We start from the raw sequence: 18,936 nt of genomic DNA, 5'->3' as shown, positions 1-18,936 counted from the left end.
CTGAGATCGGATGTACTTCAGTGAGCACACAGTTCCAAACTTACCTGCCATGCTGGAGTACAGCGCACCAAGGAGGTCCTGCAGTGGAGGTTCTGGTGGGACACCTTGGAGAAGGACACCCAGGAGTTTGTCAGTGCCTGTCCTGTCTGCAACCAGCACAAGCCATCTCATCAGGCTCCTGCTGGTCTTCTGCAACCTCTGCCTGTGCCCTTTTGCCCCTGGTCCCACCTCTCTCTGGACTTTGTTACTAGTCTACCGCCATCCAACAACAACACCACTATACTGAGGGTGGTAGATCGGCTACCAAGTGAGCCAGAGCGTGTGGTTGTCGACCCGGGACCAACCTTGGTCGCCTCCTCCGCCGCCCCCTTGCCTAATTGATGGGGGTCCAACATTCTCTGTCAGACGCCTTCTTCGTTACCGCCGCCGAGGCCTTGGTATCCAGTATCCTGGTGGACTAGGAGGGGTATGGTCCCAAGGAGAGGTTGTGGGTACCGGCCAGACACATCCTCTCCCCCCAACTCATCAGGGACTTCCACCAGCTGCATCCTGACCAACTCACGATGACCACCAGGCAGGGTAAGAAGCCTACTCCTCCACCTGCACCCCCGGACGACGAGGTGGCATCTTCTGATTCTGAGGGGTTGTCTTCAGCTAACGAGGGATCCCACCTTCAGACCCCCTTCTCCCACCTGGCTACGGTGTTGGATGGGTTCGTCTCAGAGGAGTTCTGTTGAGTTCTCTGTCTCTTTAGTGATTCCTGTTTTATTTTGTAGTTTTTATCCTTGTTTATCCGTGTTTCTCTGTTCTAGTGTGTATTGTTGAATTCATGAGATCTCTGTGTGTCTTTAGTGTTTCTCGTTATATTTTGTAGGACTTGTCCCCAGTACTTCTCGTCTTTCTTCCTGCCTCTGTGTGTTTCCCTCCAGTTCTGATTGTCCTCACCTGTGTCGTGTTGGTCTCACCTGTGTCGTGTTGGTCTCACCTGTGTCGTGTTGGTCTCACCTGTGTCGTGTTGGTCTCACCTGTGTCTTGCTGGTCTCACCTGTGTCTTGTCGTTCTCACCTGTGTCTTGTCGTTCTCACCTGTGTCTGATAACCCAGTATGTTTAGTCCCTGGGGGCTTCTTACCAGTGTTTTCCTCGTGGACTTTGAATCTTAGAACGTTTTTGTTCGCCTTTGGGGTTGAGGGAGAGCTATCTGTATTTGTGTAATTGTAAGTATGTCTGTTAAATAATTCTGTTTTGGATGTTTGTGTTTTACTGTTTGTGTAAGGACTCCCTTAAATATGAGACAATGTATCTGAAAGGGCTAACTTATAATACATTCAAATTCTAACACAGTTTGTATTCTATATTACAGTCAGTGACCTGACCTCAGTGACTCAAGTCTGCAGTTTGGACTCTGCAGTCCAGCAGACAGCTTCACTCCTGAATCCTCCAGCTTGATGAGGCTCAGGTCCAGTTCTCTGAGATGGGAGGGGTTGGACTTCAGAGCTGAGGCCACAACGTCAAAGTGAGTCTCTGAGAGGTCACAGTCAGAAAGTCTGTAGTGACACAATAGAGATATAATAGAGAAATATGAATTATAAAACAAGCGGTTGATATTTTACATCTAACATTTGATTATTAAACAGTTTGGCATGTCCTGTTTGGTCTTAACTTTACACATCAGTGGAAATCGTCACTGACAAGTCTCATCACTCGTCTTGAAACCTTCACATTTTTCATCTTTCAATGGTTTACTAAATTTTGCAGATGAATGGAAACAAATGTAGTTTTATTTAGGATTCCATCATGTCTATAGTTTGTGATCTAAAGTGTGATCTATTCAGATGAATCTCTCTGCATTAGAAAACCATTTGAAAATCATTGAACAGTAACTCTGGAGGAGGAGGAGGATCTCATTCTCGTGCTGTCTGGCTCATTTCTATACACGGGAAAATACAGTGACTGCTGCAAATCAAACAAGTCAGCAAAGAATAAAATGTAATGAGGTTAAGGACCTCCTGCCAGAACAGTTTTTCTGTGATCTACCTGCTGAGTTTTGATGAGATGATGCTCATGATTGATTTGTAATGCCTTCAGAGGCTGGAAGGGGGAGCTCACGGCATCTGATATCTCCCTTTTCAATGATTACACTATCAGCCATCTCAGACCGTTCTTTGGGAATTCCCTCAATGTGTTCATAAAAAAAATAACTACTGTATCAAATCTATTTTTGAACTCAGGGCAAAAAAAATACGACTGACTAGTTCTCCTGAACGTTAACAGAGGAACACTATTTGGTGAACAGTGAGGAAAAATAAACAAGTAAATTAGTACATGACACTGATTTATAATGCTCATCACATCTGGACTTACTTAGCCTTCCTGCAGTTCCTCACAGCTGGAATCAGTCTCCGTCGTCCCTGGTCTGATGTGGTGTACTTCTTCAGGTCCAAGTCATCCAGAACCTCCTCGGACATCTGCAGCATGTAGGCCAGAGCAGAGCACTGGATCTCAGAGAGTTCCTTCTCTGATCTGTTCTTTGACTTCAGTAACTCTTGGATCTCCTGATGGACTAAGAGGTCGTTCATCTCCATCAGACAGTGGAAGATATTGATGCTTCTGTCTGGAGAGATTTCATAACTGTTCATCTTCTTCAGGTTGTTGATGACTCTCTGGCTCATTTCTGGAATGTTATCTGTCTGACTCAGAAGGCCTCCTAAGATTCTCTGGTTTGACTTCAGAGAGAGACCATGAAGGAAGCGAACAAACAGGTCCAGATGACCGTTCTGACTTTTCAGGGATTTCTCCATTGCTTCATTTAGGAGAACATCAAGAGTTGAATCTACAGATGTTTCTCCCAGAAAAGCCTTCAGAACTGTTGTGTTCCTGTTGGTGAAACAGCGGAACATGTAGACTGCAGCCAGAAACTCCTGAACACTCAGATGAACAAAGCAGTAGACTGTTTTCTGGAGGATCACACACTCTCTTTTGAAGATCTCAGTGCAAACTCCTGAGTACACTGAGGCCTCTGTGACATCCAGACCACACCGCTCCAGGTCTTCTTGGTAGAATATGATGTTTCCTTGCTCCAGATGTTCAAACGCCAGCCTCCCCAGCTTCAGAAGAACTTCCCTGTCGGCCTCAATCAGCTCATGTGGACTCATCTCACGTCCCTCATCATACTTGTGCTTCTTTCTCTTTGTCTGGACCAGCAGGAAGTGTGAGTACAGGTCAGTCAGGGTCTTGGGCAGCTCTCCTCTCTGCTCTGTGGTCATCATGTGCTCCAGAACTGCGGCAGTGATCCAGCAGAAGACCGGGATCAGACACATAATGCGGAGGCTCCTGGATGTCTTGACGTGTGAGATGATTCTGCTGGACAGATCTTCATCATCACTGAACCTCCTCCTGAAGTACTCCTCTTTCTGGGCATCAGTGAAGCCTCGTACTTCTGTAATCCTGTCAACACATGAATGAGGGATGTGATTGGCTGCTGCAGGTCGAGAAGTTATCCAGATGAGAGCGGAAGGGAGCAGATTCCCCTTGATGAGGTTTGTGAACAGTGGGTTTAATGATGAATTCTGAGTGACATCAGACACAACCTCCCTGTTTTTGAAGTCCAATGACAGTCTGCTTTCATCCAGGCCATCAAAGATGAACAACAGTTTACAGACAGCGAGCGTCTCTGCTGTGACCTTCTGTAATGTTGGATGGAAAACATGGAGCAGCTCAAGAAGACTGTACCGCTTATCTCTGATCAAGTTCAGCTCCCTGAAAGAAAGCAGGATCACCAGACTGATGTCTTGGTTCTCTGAGCCCTCTGCCCAGTCCAGAGTGAACTTCTGCACTGAGAAGGTTTTTCCAACACCAGCGACGCCGTTTGTCAGAACCACTCTGATGTGGGTCTTTTGTTTCTGTTGGTCGGGTAAGGCTTTAAAGATGTCCTGGCACTTGATTGGAGTCTCATGGAGGGTCTTCTTTTTAGAGTCTGTCTCAATCTGTCTCACCTCATGTTGGGTGTTCACCTCTTCACTCTGTCCCTCTGTGATGTAGAGCTCAGTGTAGATCCTGTTGAGGAGGGTTCTACTTCCTGTTTCATCACTTCCTTCAGTCACATGTTCACATCTCATCCTCAGACTGACCTTATGTTCATCTAAAACCTCCTGCAGACCTCTATCTACTGAAAGAGAGAGAATGATAGAATCTGCTTATTATTTTCAAATATTATTGTAAGAGAAGTAAAAAATTGTTTTAATTTCTATTCTTTTTACATTTACCAATAAAAGTCCTGTTTTAGGAGGAGATCACAGAAGCAGAAAGGTGTACAGTCTTACTTTGTTCAGTGCGGCTCTGACTGACTGGCTGCAGTCCAGGTCCTGTTCTGGATCTTTTTACACACTGAGAACAGGACGAGTCTCCTGGTGAACCAGACTGGTCCCAGTATGAGGTGATGCACTGTCTGCAGAACCAGTGTCCACAGCTGGTAGAGATGGGATCCTTCAGGACGTCCTGACACTCAGCACAGGACGGCTGCTCCTCTATAACATGAGTCCTCTTCGTCCCCCTGTGAAGACATGTCTTTAGAACTAAACTGATCGTTGACTGATAGAAAATATGACGATTTATTAAACACAATGTAAACACTCAGATGATCATAGAGAGCAGATAATGCCTTTTTTATTGTGTTTGTGTGAGGGCTAATATGTGAGGTTGAGGGAGAGTTTCCACCCTTTTTAAGGACAAGTGAAGGATACCTTTCCTATAGAACAGGTCTATACCTCCTCCTTTTATTAAACAAACTAAATAGCCTTATGTTATTTATCTTATTTACACGACGGCTTGTCATTTCTGTCTCTATATGGTCGCGCGTTTACAATTCTCCTCTGCTCTCTGAATCGCACGCATTGGAGTTCCGCGGCGATGCACGCACATACACACAGACACGTGTGCACACACGCATGGACACGCTCAAACACACACATTGTCATAAAAAGAAATGTTCTGATGTTTAGTTCAATGTACAGCTCAAATTGTTCAGTTGTTATATTGATTACTATCATTAAAAGAAACAGCAGGGCTCAACATTTTAACTGGACTGCTGGCCCGGGCGAATGATTGACAGAGTCCGGGTCAGCGGATTGCACGTTCAGCTGGCCCAAGCACTTAAAATACTGCCTGAAGAAGAAAAAGATAGTAACACATTCACATTTCACAGCGCTTCCTTTAATACAGGTGTTTTGTCAGTAATTATTTTGAGAACTTCTCATTAATAACTGCTACAGCATCAACGTAGCATAAGCATGTGTGTAACAGTTGAAAGACAGCCAACAGCTTCACTGCTGTCACTCCCGCGAGCGAGCTCGCTACACTTGAATTGTACACTCGCTCTCAGATTTTAGAACAGGTTTTCTCTAATAAAAAACACGTTTGATAAAATGGTTTTAAAACCATCAGTTCCCGACAAAAAGCCGAGCTAAAAAGCATTCAAAAAAGAAAATCAACGGAAGAGTCGAGAGTGACAGAAGCTAAATCTCTACTTAGATTAAATACTAGATCCTGGTGAAGAAGTTATTCACAAAGCATCTTAGCCCTTATGTGAGCTCCTAAAGTAAAAATCTAAGGATGAGGAGTCTCTGAGACATGATCACACTCACAATTCCAGCTCTATCACAGCCTCATATTAATATCAATTAGATTAAATAGACTCCTACAGTTACCTGCATGGTGAATAAACATAAGCAAATAAATACAAATAAATGAGAAAATACTAAATATTTTATATAATTAGAGCTTAATGAATTAAATAAAAGTTGTTTTTAATTACTTTTGCATCAGAATGGTTCAAGAGTAAATTGTCGATTGTTATTTTCTGAATCAAAAGTAATATTCCTGGGCCAGCGGTTACAATGGTTGGGCCGATTTTGAAATTGAGGACGCACCACTGTCTTTTAATTCGGAGTTGTGGAAGCATTTTGGCTTCCCCAAGACAGATAAAGAAGCAGGTGAGAAGATAACAGACAGGACAAAAACTGTGTGCAAGTATTGAAAGAAGACAGAGAACTACACAAATAGCACAACCAACATGATGCAGCATTTAATCAATACCACGATGAGAAGCTCCAATCACATCCCCTTGTTGAGAGAAAAATAACATTAAAAGGCCAAACCACACTGACAAGCGGGTTTGAAGAGCCAAAGAGATTAGGAGGAGCATTGGTGTTTTCACCAAAAAATTATGGAATTTTTTTCAGTCATAATTTGTCTTCAGTCTTATTTTGGAAAAAAAAATCATGTGAAAATCGTATCGTGAACCCAGTATTGTGAGTTGAGTGAATCCTTACATCTCTAAAGATCAATATCTGAAAAACCCAAATTCTATCCTACAACTGAGGAGGATATCACAAGATGGAGTTTGATTCCTTTCTTTAGATCTAGCTCAAGAATTGAAATCTATAACTCAAAGAATCTGTCCTTTTGGAAGGCAATATTGTCATCTCTAAAGAACGTTTTAGAGATCATCTTAAAAAACATTAACATGAGAAAGGCCCCCGGTCCAGATCAAGTTTATGGACGCACATTACGTTATTGTGCTGACCAGCTTAGCAGTGTTCTCCAGCACATCTTCCAGTTGTCATTGGACTGTCACTTTATTCCTGCCATCTGGAAATCTTCCACAGTGGTGCCTATTCCAAAAATCACTGGTCCGAGGAAACTAAATAACTTTAGACTGGTTGCACTTACCTCATTAATTATGAATACCTTTGAAAAATGGTAAAGAACCTTTTTCTCTCAACAGTGGAGGGTAACCTGCGATCCTCTTCAGCTTACCTACCAGGCCGGGAGAGGTGTGGAGGATGCAAAACTTTAGATCTTGAACATTTAGAAAAGCCAGGGACCTAATCTTTAAAAATGTAAAGAACACATTTTTTGTGTATTTATTTAGCACAAGTGTTTTCAATGCATATTATTATGTCACTCAAAATGACATGTTCATAATGACATGAATACTGGGGGGGGGGGGGGCAATTCTCTATTTTTCGAGTATTGGGGGGGTCCGGACCCACCTGTCCTCCCTCCCCCGTGATTTCAGCCTTGGTAACTTAGGTAAGGCGGGGAATTGTTCGCATCTCATAAAAACACAACTATTTTCCCGGCCCCAGGATGAAAGAATGCAGAAATAACATAATGATTGCCTTCTGTTGTATGAAAGCCTATAAAAGATTTGCCCCCTCAGTTACGTGATCCTGGCGCCGGGGTGATTCAAATACACTGTGTATCAGCTAACACCTTCTTCAGAGTGCAGAGACACACTGGCCCAGAATACATTTATTTATAGGCATAGTGAGTAGACCTTTTTATAAGCACCATGGCTAAGTGAGAAAAGTAAGGGCTCAGGGGTCAGGGTTTAGGGAGGACATCGAGATTCAGCCAATGAGACAAAGAGAGTCATTATTGCTGCAGTCACCCCAGGTGTGCACTGGTGAAGGCATGCAGCATTTGTACTGGCCTCTAGAGGCATCACATAATCAACAAGTAAAAAAACAAGAAGAACAATCCTTACCAGGAAAACAGCATCAAAAGAGTGAATTCATGTGAAACTAAAGGCTATAACGGGACAGTAGATATTAACTACATTCACTAAATGAGAAATCAATTTAAATACCGTATTGACCCGAATATAAACAAATCTCTGAAATATCCGAAAAAGAGGGGTCGTACTATATTCGGGGTCTAGACATTTAAACAGCAATATACATCCACAACAGCAGGTGGCGCCAAATGTGCCCCTCATGACTGGAGGAGCTGTCAATAAAAACAATGACCGCGTGATGATGGAGAGACTCAGTGACTGTCCGGAACAAAGCTGCTCAAAAGTGGGGCAAGTGAACAGACAGATGAAGAGAAGTTTTGATGCTAATTTTAAGATGATGGTGATACACCTGGCAGAATCGTCAAACAACTGCCAAGCAGCGTAAAAATATGGTGTCGGAGAATGTAATGTAAGGAAATGGCGAGCCCAAAATGACCGTCTTAAAACTACAAACAGTCAGAGAAAAGCTTTCTGTAGTCCCAAAGCCGGTCGCTTCCATGAGATTGATCATATGTGAGTGTGTGATTGAAAAACGAGACGAGGGACTGCCAATTACTCGGGCCATCATTCATATCAAAGCATTGGAAATTGCCAGAGAGCTTAAAATTCCCGCCACTGAGTTTAAAGCCAGCGTTAGCTGGTGCCGGCGAATGATGTAGCTGAATGGACTGTGTTTGAGGTGCAGGACAGCGCTTCAGACTTCAGAGAGAAGCTGCTCTCTTTTCAGCGCTATGTAATCAACTGCTTTTGTCAAATTGGAACAATTCACCTCATTTTGGGAAAAAATTACGGTGGCCCTGAAGGTCAACTGTGCAAATTTTTCATGGTTGAGAAAAACTTTTCACTACATGCAAAAGTATTTCATGAAACAAAAAAACACTTTAAAAAACATGAACATTTTCAGGGACTCAAATATATTTCACTTGCTGCAAAATGTTTTATACCTGCTGTGAAAAATATCTACTTTTCCTCAATTCACTTAGTTTCTCTGCTGATGTGTTTCTGAGACGTTTCTCTCCTCAGCTGACCTCTCATGTAAACACGGCGCTAACAACAACAAAGTCAGCAGGACTCGAGCTTCTCACTCATTTTAGACTCTTGTGACGGCCTCAAGGTTGGCCTCTTCCTGTTTGTTTCCCTTTGCTGGCTGTGTTCTCCTGGTTGCAGGTAGCTGTGGGTGGAGTCAGGGAGGACTCTAATGCAGCACACCTGAGCTGGCTGGTTTGGGAGTCTACAAAGCAGACCTGCTCAATCTACTCGTTCTCTTCTCTCCTGCTTACTGCTGTTAACATTTGTTTGTGCTTTGGTTGGAGTTAGTCTCTATTGTCACTGCTATGTTGAGCCAGGTTGTGACACTCCCCACATTTCTCATCTCTCCTCAGCTGTCCTGTCATATGGAGGGAAAAATGCCCCCAAAATAATTTCAATCAAAAACTGGGCCTCACTGTGGTTGGCTGCTAAATCTCATCTTTCTCTGAGAAACAATTTCAGAGCTTTGAAGAGCTTTGTCTGCAGTCTTCATAATAAATGTGCTCACCAGTGTTCAGCCAAGATCACTGGACCAAATGTTCAGTATACTACCATGACATCATCCCTGATGTACTCAGCTGGACTCAGGTACCATTCACTAAAACAAGGATCAAGTATTAAACTATGTAGTCCAGGAGAAAGTGTAGTCAGATATCAGAACAATGCTCAGCTGGATCAGCAGGAGGAATGAACCAGGTAGGTTAGGACATCCACCTCTGGGACACTAATCCTCCTTTTAAACCGTGGCTCCCATCCTTGATGGTGCATTTAAAATGGACGTGTAGAAGCAGACTCTCAGTGAATTGATATTGTGGACAGTATATCTTTTTGTTTTGGTCATCATTGGGAGTGAGGAAGGAGAGGATTTCCATTCTGCCTGAAGGACAAACATAAATGTTCATTCAATAAAAATGCTTTATTGGAGTGCTGGTGGCCTAGTGGTTAGTGCGGGTGCCCCATGTATGCCCTCCAAGTCTGACCTATGTCTCCCTTCCCGCATGTAATTCCCCTCTCTCCCTTTCTCCCTGATTTTCGGCTCTTGTCGTGTCCTTTTTTTTAATAAATCCGGAAAATAGGCAGGGTCAGTTTTTGCCTGTGACCGGCCCAACAAAGACATCAACATTTTAAACTCTAAATCTAACTGTCCTTTTTAAGTTCTAAGTGGTGTTTTAAAGCTTGTTTGTCTTTCTTCAGAGACTGGACCCAGGAGACCAACAAATTGAGTACTGAAAGCTTTATTCATCTTTCTCAGAATCCAAAGCAGCGAGCCGCCTGCAGACGACTGATTAGGACAAAGAATATCACACAAGATATACTTTTTGTGAGGATGGTATCCGCCTCCTCCACCATTAGATTCTTCTAGTTCATGAAATACGGGCTTCATATCTCTATCCATGTCCCACGCAAGCTAGATAGCTCACACTATGTTCCATAAGGGCTTTTTAGATCCATCTATGTCCCACAAGGGCTTCATAGCTCCTGCCATGCCCCACGTGGGCTTCACAGCCCCAGCCATGTCCCATACATTGCCACATGCTATTCTCAGAAGTTAGCAGTCAAAAAAACCTACTGCAATGTCATGTCTTCTTGATAAATGGGGTAAATATCTGGCCAACCATCTTGTGACCGGACATCAACACACCAACATAGCATGTATGTCAGATTTTCTTGGAATGATGGTCCTTTTTCTTGTATTTGTCTCTCCTTCACCTCTCGCAAATGTCAGGTCAGCCTAAGATTTATTTCTTAATTACCCCAAAAGCGAGCTTGTATGAAACTTGAGACCTCACTTTTTGACCATGCAAGATTTCATCTAAGCATTGACTATTTCACTCTATCCTTGATGAATTTCACTTTGTAGGCTCAGTTTGAATTCATGCCCTTCTGCATTTCATCCATAGTTGATTATGTTATTCAAATATTTTTATATACGTGATTTAAAGAAGTCATGTGTCATTGTGTATTTGTTTTTTTTTTTACTAATTATTAATATTAGATTAAGGTAACAAGTCTTAAAGTCAGCTCATTAAGAGAATGAAATACGAAATACAAGTAACTCTTATTTAAGGAACTGACCTGGGAGTGTTTGTAATGAGCAAGACTTCCTTAGATTTTAATTTGTCTCGTTTTAAGATGTAGAATCATCTTTCGGTGGCGGCTCTTTAAGAGTTTTAAATGATCTAGTGAAGTGGATTTGGCTTATTATTTTGGCAGGTTTACTTTGCTTGAGTTAATTTGACTTTGTCTAAGAATATTTAGCTTCTTTCTAGTAGGGCTGTTTTTGCTTTGAAGTCATAAAGTCATGATTCACATCATGGCAGCCCTCCCTTCTCCTTTTGTTGTGTTGTTTGTCATTCCCTGGGTGCATTTGAATTGTCCCTCCTATCTCCTTTCACTATCCACTTTACCTTAACCCTGGGGAAAACATCATGAGGTTAAGGAAAGATGTTAGGAGAATTCATAAAGGATTTAGGGAAAGGCGATCTTGTTGCTCTGTCAATCTGACCACATTTACACTAGGCCACATCATTAAATGTTACAGGCTGGTGGAGGTTAATGACGTGGGTCTACCATGTTAAAACTACAATGTTCAGAAAATGCACTACTAAAAGCATATCTAAAAAACTTTCCCCTGTGCCTTCTTACCAGTGAAATAATCCTAATTACCACGAGGTTGGGATTGAAATAAAAGCAATATAGACTACCAGGCTACAAATAACAAAAGTGAAACCATCACCTTCCTGTCCACTCATAAATCAACATCAAAATAAGTATGATTGTATGAAATTAATTACCGTATTGGTCCAAATATAAGACGACCCTGATTATAAGACCACCCCCGTTTTTCAACACTCATATTTAGAAAAAAAAGATTTGCAGACCAGATCTTGTTTTTGTAAAAAACTTTTTTTAAAGAACTTAATTTTATTTGAAAATAACAATATTAAAAACACATTGAATTAAACACCTGTTGTATTAATAATTATAATAATAATTAACATACCATATTTATCGGTATAGGCCTACGGCACTTTTCAAAACAAAGTGTTTCACAAGGGCGAACTATGTACAGCATGATTCAACATTAAAATCGATTAACAATCAAACAATATTATCAACATGTTTTTAACATTTTGAAATAACAGAGGAAATACAGGCAACGTTTTTAACTAAACTACCGCTAAACTAAAACTCTCCAAACTTCTCCTCCGATGTCTCCTATTCCTCACACACGTCCTCCGCCCCGCTGTGTTCGCTCTCACTGTCATCACTCCCCTGCTCCTCCCAGTGTGTTGACATTTAAAGGGACAGTTAGAACAATTAGAGCTGCGCTCTGAATACTAGACCCCGAATATAAGACGACCCGACTTTTTCGGACCTATTTCGATGGGGAAAAAGGCTGTGTAAGATATAGATCCTTAAGTGAATGAAATATATTGAGTAAAACATCATCTGGCTAAAAATGTCTGTTATCCTTTTATCTCTTGATGTGTATCACTTTACGATCATCGTTCATTTCCGTGAATGGTCGGATGTGCAACTTGCTTTAAATGTTGTAGCCGAAAGGAATTGTGGGGCGGCATATCTCATCTCCTTTCATAAAGGATGGTCCAGAGTATCCTATGCTAAAGGAGGTTATAAAGGAAGCATTGATCCACCTTTCCTTAGCTTTTAGAGCTTTTCCTTAGCTCTTATCATGGCCGCCACTTAAACGCTTCCAGGTCATTTCACTCAATTAGGAACCTTCCTCAGAAAAAATGACAATTCGAATGCACCCCATCTGTTTTATCCTCTTGTGTCTCTCCCCTGTCTGTGTCTGTGTGACTGTGGTGGGCTGGGTTTCGTTTTCCTAGGCGGGGACAGGTGCAGCTTGTTGGTGATCAAGGGTCTCAACTACAAAGACTTCCCTCTGCCTCACCTCGCCGCCAGATTGTTTCACCAGCTCGTGTGGTATCCAGCTTTCTTGGCTCCTTAGTTATGTAGATAATGTTCTGTATCGACAAAACTTTTGTTGCTAACCTCGTTGTTTTTTTTGTCTTTGCTCACCAGATCGCCTTTCATGTTTTCTTCACCTCGAATGTGCATTTTTGGACACCGCACTCGGATTCACGGACACTGCCACTTGGGACCTCGGGACTTCGCACTACCCCTCCCCCTTGCACATTTTTGAATCATGTTTGGAATAAGCTCTCTGTACACGAGTCCTGCCTGTCTGAGTCATGCTTTTCGGTCCAGATTTAGTACTAGCCGTAACAGATAAAGTCCATCACACTGTGGGCTGGTTCTGTGTCAGGCAGGTTAAGTTCTGACAGGGTCAGGAAAATAGGGTGCAGGGAAGGACCCACATGCAGAAATAAATGGACTCACAGCTGCAATAAAATTATTCTTTTCCACATTATACAGCCTTCAGGCAGGTCAGGGTTCAAATACAAACACTTCAAAAGAAAAAACCCAAGATAGAACCAAAGCACACAAAGATCATTAAGTGGTATGTCTATAAGAGTCATTATAAATGTAAGCAGCTATTGCTGTCATCCTCTTTCACCAGCTTTGAATTGAGTTTATTCAAGCTGGGTCGCTCTCACGCTGTGGTCTATCGGCCTCCCAAGTAAAATAAAGACTTTTTAAATGGCTTTTCTGATTTCCTGGCTGAAATCATGCCTAAATATGACTATGTTCTTATTGTTGGTGATTTTAATGTTCATGTGTGTTGTCCTGATAAGCCAATGGCAAAATACTTTTTTGAACCTCATTAATTCTTTTAATCTTGTGCAATCTGTGTCTGGTCCCACACAAGAACATGGACACACACTTCATCTCGTCTTATCATATGGTTTGCCTGTTTCTAACCTTGAGATTTGTGATGCAGTGTTTTCTGACCATATGCCTGTATTATTTGAGGCTGCTGTTGCCTGCAATATAGTTAAAACTCCCGCTGCTCCTCGGCGCTGTCGTATTATTAACCCTTCCACTGCTGTTCAGTTCTCTGCCGCTTTCAATCAGAACTGTGTCATACCCGAGTCTTTGTTTAATACGGAGGAGCTTAGCTCATGGTTTCACTCAACCTGCCAAACTCTTTTAGACACTGTGGCCCCATTAAAAACCAGGCAGCCCAAAACTAAATCTGAGCCCCGGCTAAACGACACGACTCATGCTGTTAGACGCGAGTGCCGTAGAGCTGAGCGCAAGTGGTAAAAGGACAAACTGCAGGTGTCATTTCAAATGTTAAGGGACTGTCTGCTTATGACCCCTCAATATCTGTCCCCTGCTCTGCTGTCTTTGACCAGTTTGAGCCTGTGACTCTGTCCTTTTTACAGGAGATTGTTGGTCATTTAAAGTCCTCAGGTTCTCCAAATGATACTGTCCCTCCTCATCTATTTAAATAGTTTTTCCCCATTGTAGGACCATCTGTTATTGCAGTCATTAATAGCAGTCTGTCCTCAGGTGCGGTGCCTGAACTGTTTAAACATGCAGTAGTGCAACCTCTGATTAAAAAACCTGGTCTGGATTTTGCAGTTCTTGCTAATTTCAGGCAAATTTTCATCTCCAAACTGCCTTTTCTTTCTAAAGCCCTGGAAAGATAGTTCACAGTCAATTAATGGCCTTTCTAGAAGAGCATAATGTTTTAGAGGTTTTCCAATCAGGTTTTAAAACCCTGCACAGCACCGAATCAGCTCTTATAAGAGTTTTTAATGATATATTTTTAGCTACCGACTCTGGTGACTGTGTTGTCCTTGTTCTTTTAGATTTAACTGCTGCATGGACTGTGGCCAACCACTGTGGATCATGATATCTTGATCTCTCGTTTGGAGCGTTGGGGGGGCATCAGGGGCATAGCACTGGATTGGTTCAGGTCGTACTTGGCTGATCAAACTTTCTGTGTCAGCCTTGGTGACTTTTTATCCTCCTCTGGTCCTCTCTCGTGTGGAGTTCCACAGGGCTCAATTCTAGGCCCTCTCCTTTTTTCTTTCTATTTGCTCCCGCTAGGTTTAATACTTAGAAAGCATGGCATTGCATTCCACTGTTATGCAGATGACAGCCCGTCTCCAGACGGTACAGAATGCAGCAGCACGTCTTTTAACTGGCACATGTAAATATGACCTCGTTTCCCCCATTTTAGCCTCACTCCACTGGTTGCCCATACAATTTAGGATCAATTTCAAAATGATTTTATTTGCTTTTAAATCTCTCAATGGTCTTCCCTCTCTGAGCTTCTACACCCGTACACGCCCACCCGCTCTCTCAGGTCAGCTGATCAGCTGCTCCTGAGGGTGCCTAAAACCAAGCGGAAGCTCAGAGGGGACCGTTCGTTTGCTGTTGCGGCTCAAAAATGATGGAATGATATACCTCAGCACATTAAACAGGCCTCTTCTCACAGTAAGAGAAGACACACAGTAAGACGTCGACTTGTTTATTTGTTTGTTTTATTTCTTTTTTGCGTGCCTATTCATTTTACTTATGTTTTATGTCTTTTAACTTGATTCTGTATTTCACATGTAGTTTTCTTTTATTTCATGTGAGCTGTTACGTATTTTATTTATTCTTCTGTACAGCACTTTGGTCAACTGTGGTTGTTTTAAAGTGCTTAACAAATAAAGTTGGATTGGATTAGATTGGTAAGAAAACTAAATGAAGCTGATGAGAGAAGACAGGTGAGTAGAGTAGAAGGGAAGGTATAGGCTATTGACCTAGAAGAGAAGGAGGTGAATTCTGAGGATCTCTGTTGGAGAAGTAAGAGAAACAGGAGGAAAGCACGAGTCCTGGGAGAGGTGAACATGGACTGAAGACTGAGAGTGATGTAAATGGCTGAGGATGAACAGAGCTCTTTGTTAATTTCAATTCTCACCTTCCATCAGCCGGACGTCCATCTTTAAAGAAGATAGGAAGAAGTTTAGACTGGTCACTCTTCATGGACACACAGCTGGGTCCAGGAGAGTCTGGTCTCTGTTCCTGCATCCTGATACAAACAAACAACATTATTAGTTACTGTGAGCAGCAGATGAGACAGTGATGATGATGATGATGATGATGGTGATGATGATGATGATGATGAAGATGAAGATGAAGATGATGATGATGATGAAGGTGGAGTGAGTGCTCAGCAGAGACATGGAGAAGAGTCATGGACAGTTAGAGATCCTCACCTCAGAGCTTCATGTTCCTCACACAGAGAGGTTTTAGAGGGAGGTACTCCCTCCTCTGTGTCCTCACACTGATTCATAGCAGAGCGCCCCCTGCTGGAAGAGCTGCACTCTGTCACTACAACAACACTGATGGAGTTCAGCTGATGAAGTCACATCCAGTCAAAGATCTTCAGCTGTGGAGAAAACAAAGAGATGAAGCTGTTGATTCACCTTCACCATCATCATCATCATCACCTCTCTGTCAGTCTACAAACATCACATCTACCTGGTTCACCTTCATCATCATCATCATCATCACCTTACTGTCAGTCTACAAACATCACATCTACCTGGTTCACCTTCATCATCATCATCATCATCACCTCACTGTCAGTCTACAAACATCACATCTACCTGGTTCACCTTCATCATCATCACCTCACTGTCAGTCTAAATTACTCTCAGATGTTCTGTTCTTGTCTGATTATTCAGCTTAAGTATTAAAATAGTTGTAGGTTCTGTGTGTATTTACTGTCTGTAACTAGGAAATGATTCACTCTTTTTTACGGTCTGCCATCATCTCCTTCTTGTTATTGATTAACCAAGAACACAGTCAGCTGATTGAGAGAGATTTTACAACTTCTTGTGAATGTATTCAGAATGAGTTTCACTGTAAAAAAATAATCATTGAGAAAAATGATGTTGAGAACAACACTCTGATTAGTTTGAATTCAAATCTTTAGATCACAGAAGAGAAGGTGATGAACTCAATGAAAGAAACTTTCCAGAGTGGGCTCATCTTCAATCCACCTGTTAGCATGTTAGCATGGTTAGCATAGCTTGCATCGTGACTGAGGATCATTGGGCCTCATTCACTAACTTCAACCGTGCGTACGCACGTTTGAAGCACATATTTGGGATTCATCAATATATTCTTACTTGAACTTGTTCTTACTCTGCGAACAAAAATAGAACCTCCTCAGACCATACGTACGCACAAATGATTGACCAGCTTTCTCAGAAAATGTTAACGTACACTCTTTTAACTAAATGCATGTCATGTTAAAAATACATTCATTAAAAAAGAAAATATAGGCTATATAGAAATATATAAATGCATGAAATAACCATGAAATGTTCACCTTATCCTTTAATCTAAAATCCAAAATCTAATCATCGACCACTCCCACTGCCATGAAATATCACATCTGATACCAAAACCAGCTGATTAATCTGAGAATATTTAAGAGCATGCAGGGAACATTCATGATTATGATTTACGCCTAAGAAAGTGTAAAGATCAACCTTACTGAAACAAATAGCAGCTGGTTCCTTCAGAAGAGAGCGCATCAGACCATCAGAACACGAATGACTGATCAGCTGATTCTGTCTGCCAATGCACGTACTGCTGCAGCTCTGTAATTCACTGTAACATCATCTAAACCCCCAGACACAACAAACTTTTTTTACCTTTTGGGGCTATCTCCTAAAAACTTCTACATGTCTCCACCTCTCTTTTCTCGTCCTGATACACCAATCGGATGCTCTTACTAGGAGAGATGGGGGTGTGGTAGTATGCTGACTGCAGGCTGCGCCTGTTGATCTAGAATGATTCTGATTCACTAACATACACCTGGTGGTGAGAACAAAATTGGCTGGTATGCACGTGTCATGAATCCAACGGTGATTTTACGTATGCACATAGTAAGAACATTTCTACACACATATTAGTAAATGAGGCCCATTGTGTCTCCTTAATTTTTAATTTAGTCAGAGAAGCTAATGATCCCGGTGGCTAACTGTTAACTTACAGCTCTGTTTACACTTAAATTAAATGAGTCTTTCAAACAGTATAAAAAGCGTCTCTTACCTTCAACATGGAGAACAGATCTGCATCACAACAGGACAACGTCAAAGTCAAGTCTCCTGACACCAGGACATACCAAAGTCTAATAATCACCATAGCAACAGGGAACAGGGAATCAAAGGTCACAGCTTTATAACATTTTATTGAAGGAAGCTTGTTATTGTGTCAGATGATCCTTTACTGCTTTGATATCAGATATATTGTGTTATGATTGGAAAGTGTTTGAGGCAGTCTGTTGTCTGCTGGGCCCTCCTTACCAGGAACCAGGTCTTCAGACTCCAGGTCAGGTCCTCAGATTCATGAACTCGGAGAATCTAAAAACTGGCAACCTGATTCACCTCCTCAAACTTTTCGCTCGCTCAACTCGCTCAACTGTTGGAGCGATGGGTGTGGTGTCTGCAGAGTAGAAATGAGGAGTAAACTGAGGACACTGCCCTGGTGCACACTGATGTTCATGATGATATTGGTCTGAGGTTTGGTTCTGCTGATGAGCTGATTGTAGGCCGAGGTCAGGAACAGGGACATAAGATCAGACAGTTCTATGTGGGGGGATGGGTGGGTCTAATAGGCTGCTGGGATCTTTTTGTTCACTTGGTCTAAAGTTTTACTTTTTTGATGTAGAAGAATATAATGTAGAATAAATAATACAACATTTTAATATGATCTGAAATATATATATATAAAAAAGAGAAGCAGAGGACAGAAAAAGAGGACAGGTCTCTAATAATAATCTTCCCGTGTTGTGTAATATGGTCCATAGCTTTGTTCTTCCTCTGAGTTCAAACTCAATGAAAGTATTTCAAAGTCATTTCTTACCTCTGAGATGTTCTGGAGTAGAAGTTTAAAGAGGCAGAAAATTGATTTAGTGAAGGAACAAATATTTACCTCCAAACTAAACTCAAGTGGAGTCATTGACCTAATGTGTCATACGAGCCAACAAAGACTAAACGCAGTGACTCCATATTTGGTCCAAACTTGACTTCTGCTCTGAATCAGACTTTGTGATGTTTGCTTTCCTTTTTTAAAAAAAAGATCAGATCAGAGAACAGTTTCATTTCTGTAAAAACTGCTTTTTAAATGCGTTGTGACTCAAACTGCGGTGACTGCACTCTGACTGTGTCATCTGTCATCTACCTGCCAGCCTCACATTCGTTCAGCAAAATACACAACTGAAGCTACACACCTCAAGTCTCATCAAGGCTAAGCTAGCTGCTTATAGAGCACAGTTATCCTTAGCTAAAGCTGCTACTAAAGCTGCTAGCTTAGCTGCTAACTGATCTCCCCCTGGCTGTTATCTGTAAATAGAAACTGTATCTTTGATAAACTCACATCTTGTGTT

At 41.9% G+C, this 18,936-nt stretch overlaps 1 protein-coding gene across 6 annotated transcripts in view; it reads right to left on the bottom strand.

Moving 5' to 3' along the window:
* The window catches only part of LOC109993909 (NACHT, LRR and PYD domains-containing protein 12), a 30,741-nt gene extending 13,058 nt beyond the window's left edge, over positions 1–17,683 (bottom strand). For 2 of the 6 annotated variants that reach the window (XM_065954419.1, XM_020647049.3), the window contains exons 1-6: positions 17,041–17,191; positions 15,752–15,924; positions 15,454–15,564; positions 4,321–4,550; positions 2,363–4,166; positions 1,375–1,545 (exon numbers count right to left, since the gene is read on the bottom strand). In XM_065954419.1, coding sequence (XP_065810491.1) covers positions 1,375–1,545; positions 2,363–4,166; positions 4,321–4,550; positions 15,454–15,564; positions 15,752–15,828 — 2,393 coding nt within the window. In that variant the 5' untranslated portion in view covers positions 15,829–15,924; positions 17,041–17,191. Of the gene's footprint in view, positions 1–1,374; positions 1,546–2,362; positions 4,167–4,320; positions 4,551–15,453; positions 15,565–15,751; positions 15,925–17,040; positions 17,192–17,600 lie in introns of those variants that run through there. The other 4 variants (XM_065954420.1, XM_065954421.1, XM_065954422.1 and 1 more) reach the window with 4 other exon arrangements.
* Positions 17,684–18,936: the final 1,253 nt, after the last annotated feature.

Source organism: Labrus bergylta, chromosome 4, assembly GCF_963930695.1.
Source record: "Labrus bergylta chromosome 4, fLabBer1.1, whole genome shotgun sequence".
NCBI lineage: Eukaryota > Metazoa > Chordata > Actinopteri > Labriformes > Labridae > Labrus > Labrus bergylta.
Note: the sequence above shows the minus strand (reverse complement) of the source record. Positions and strands in the feature narration are given on the sequence as shown.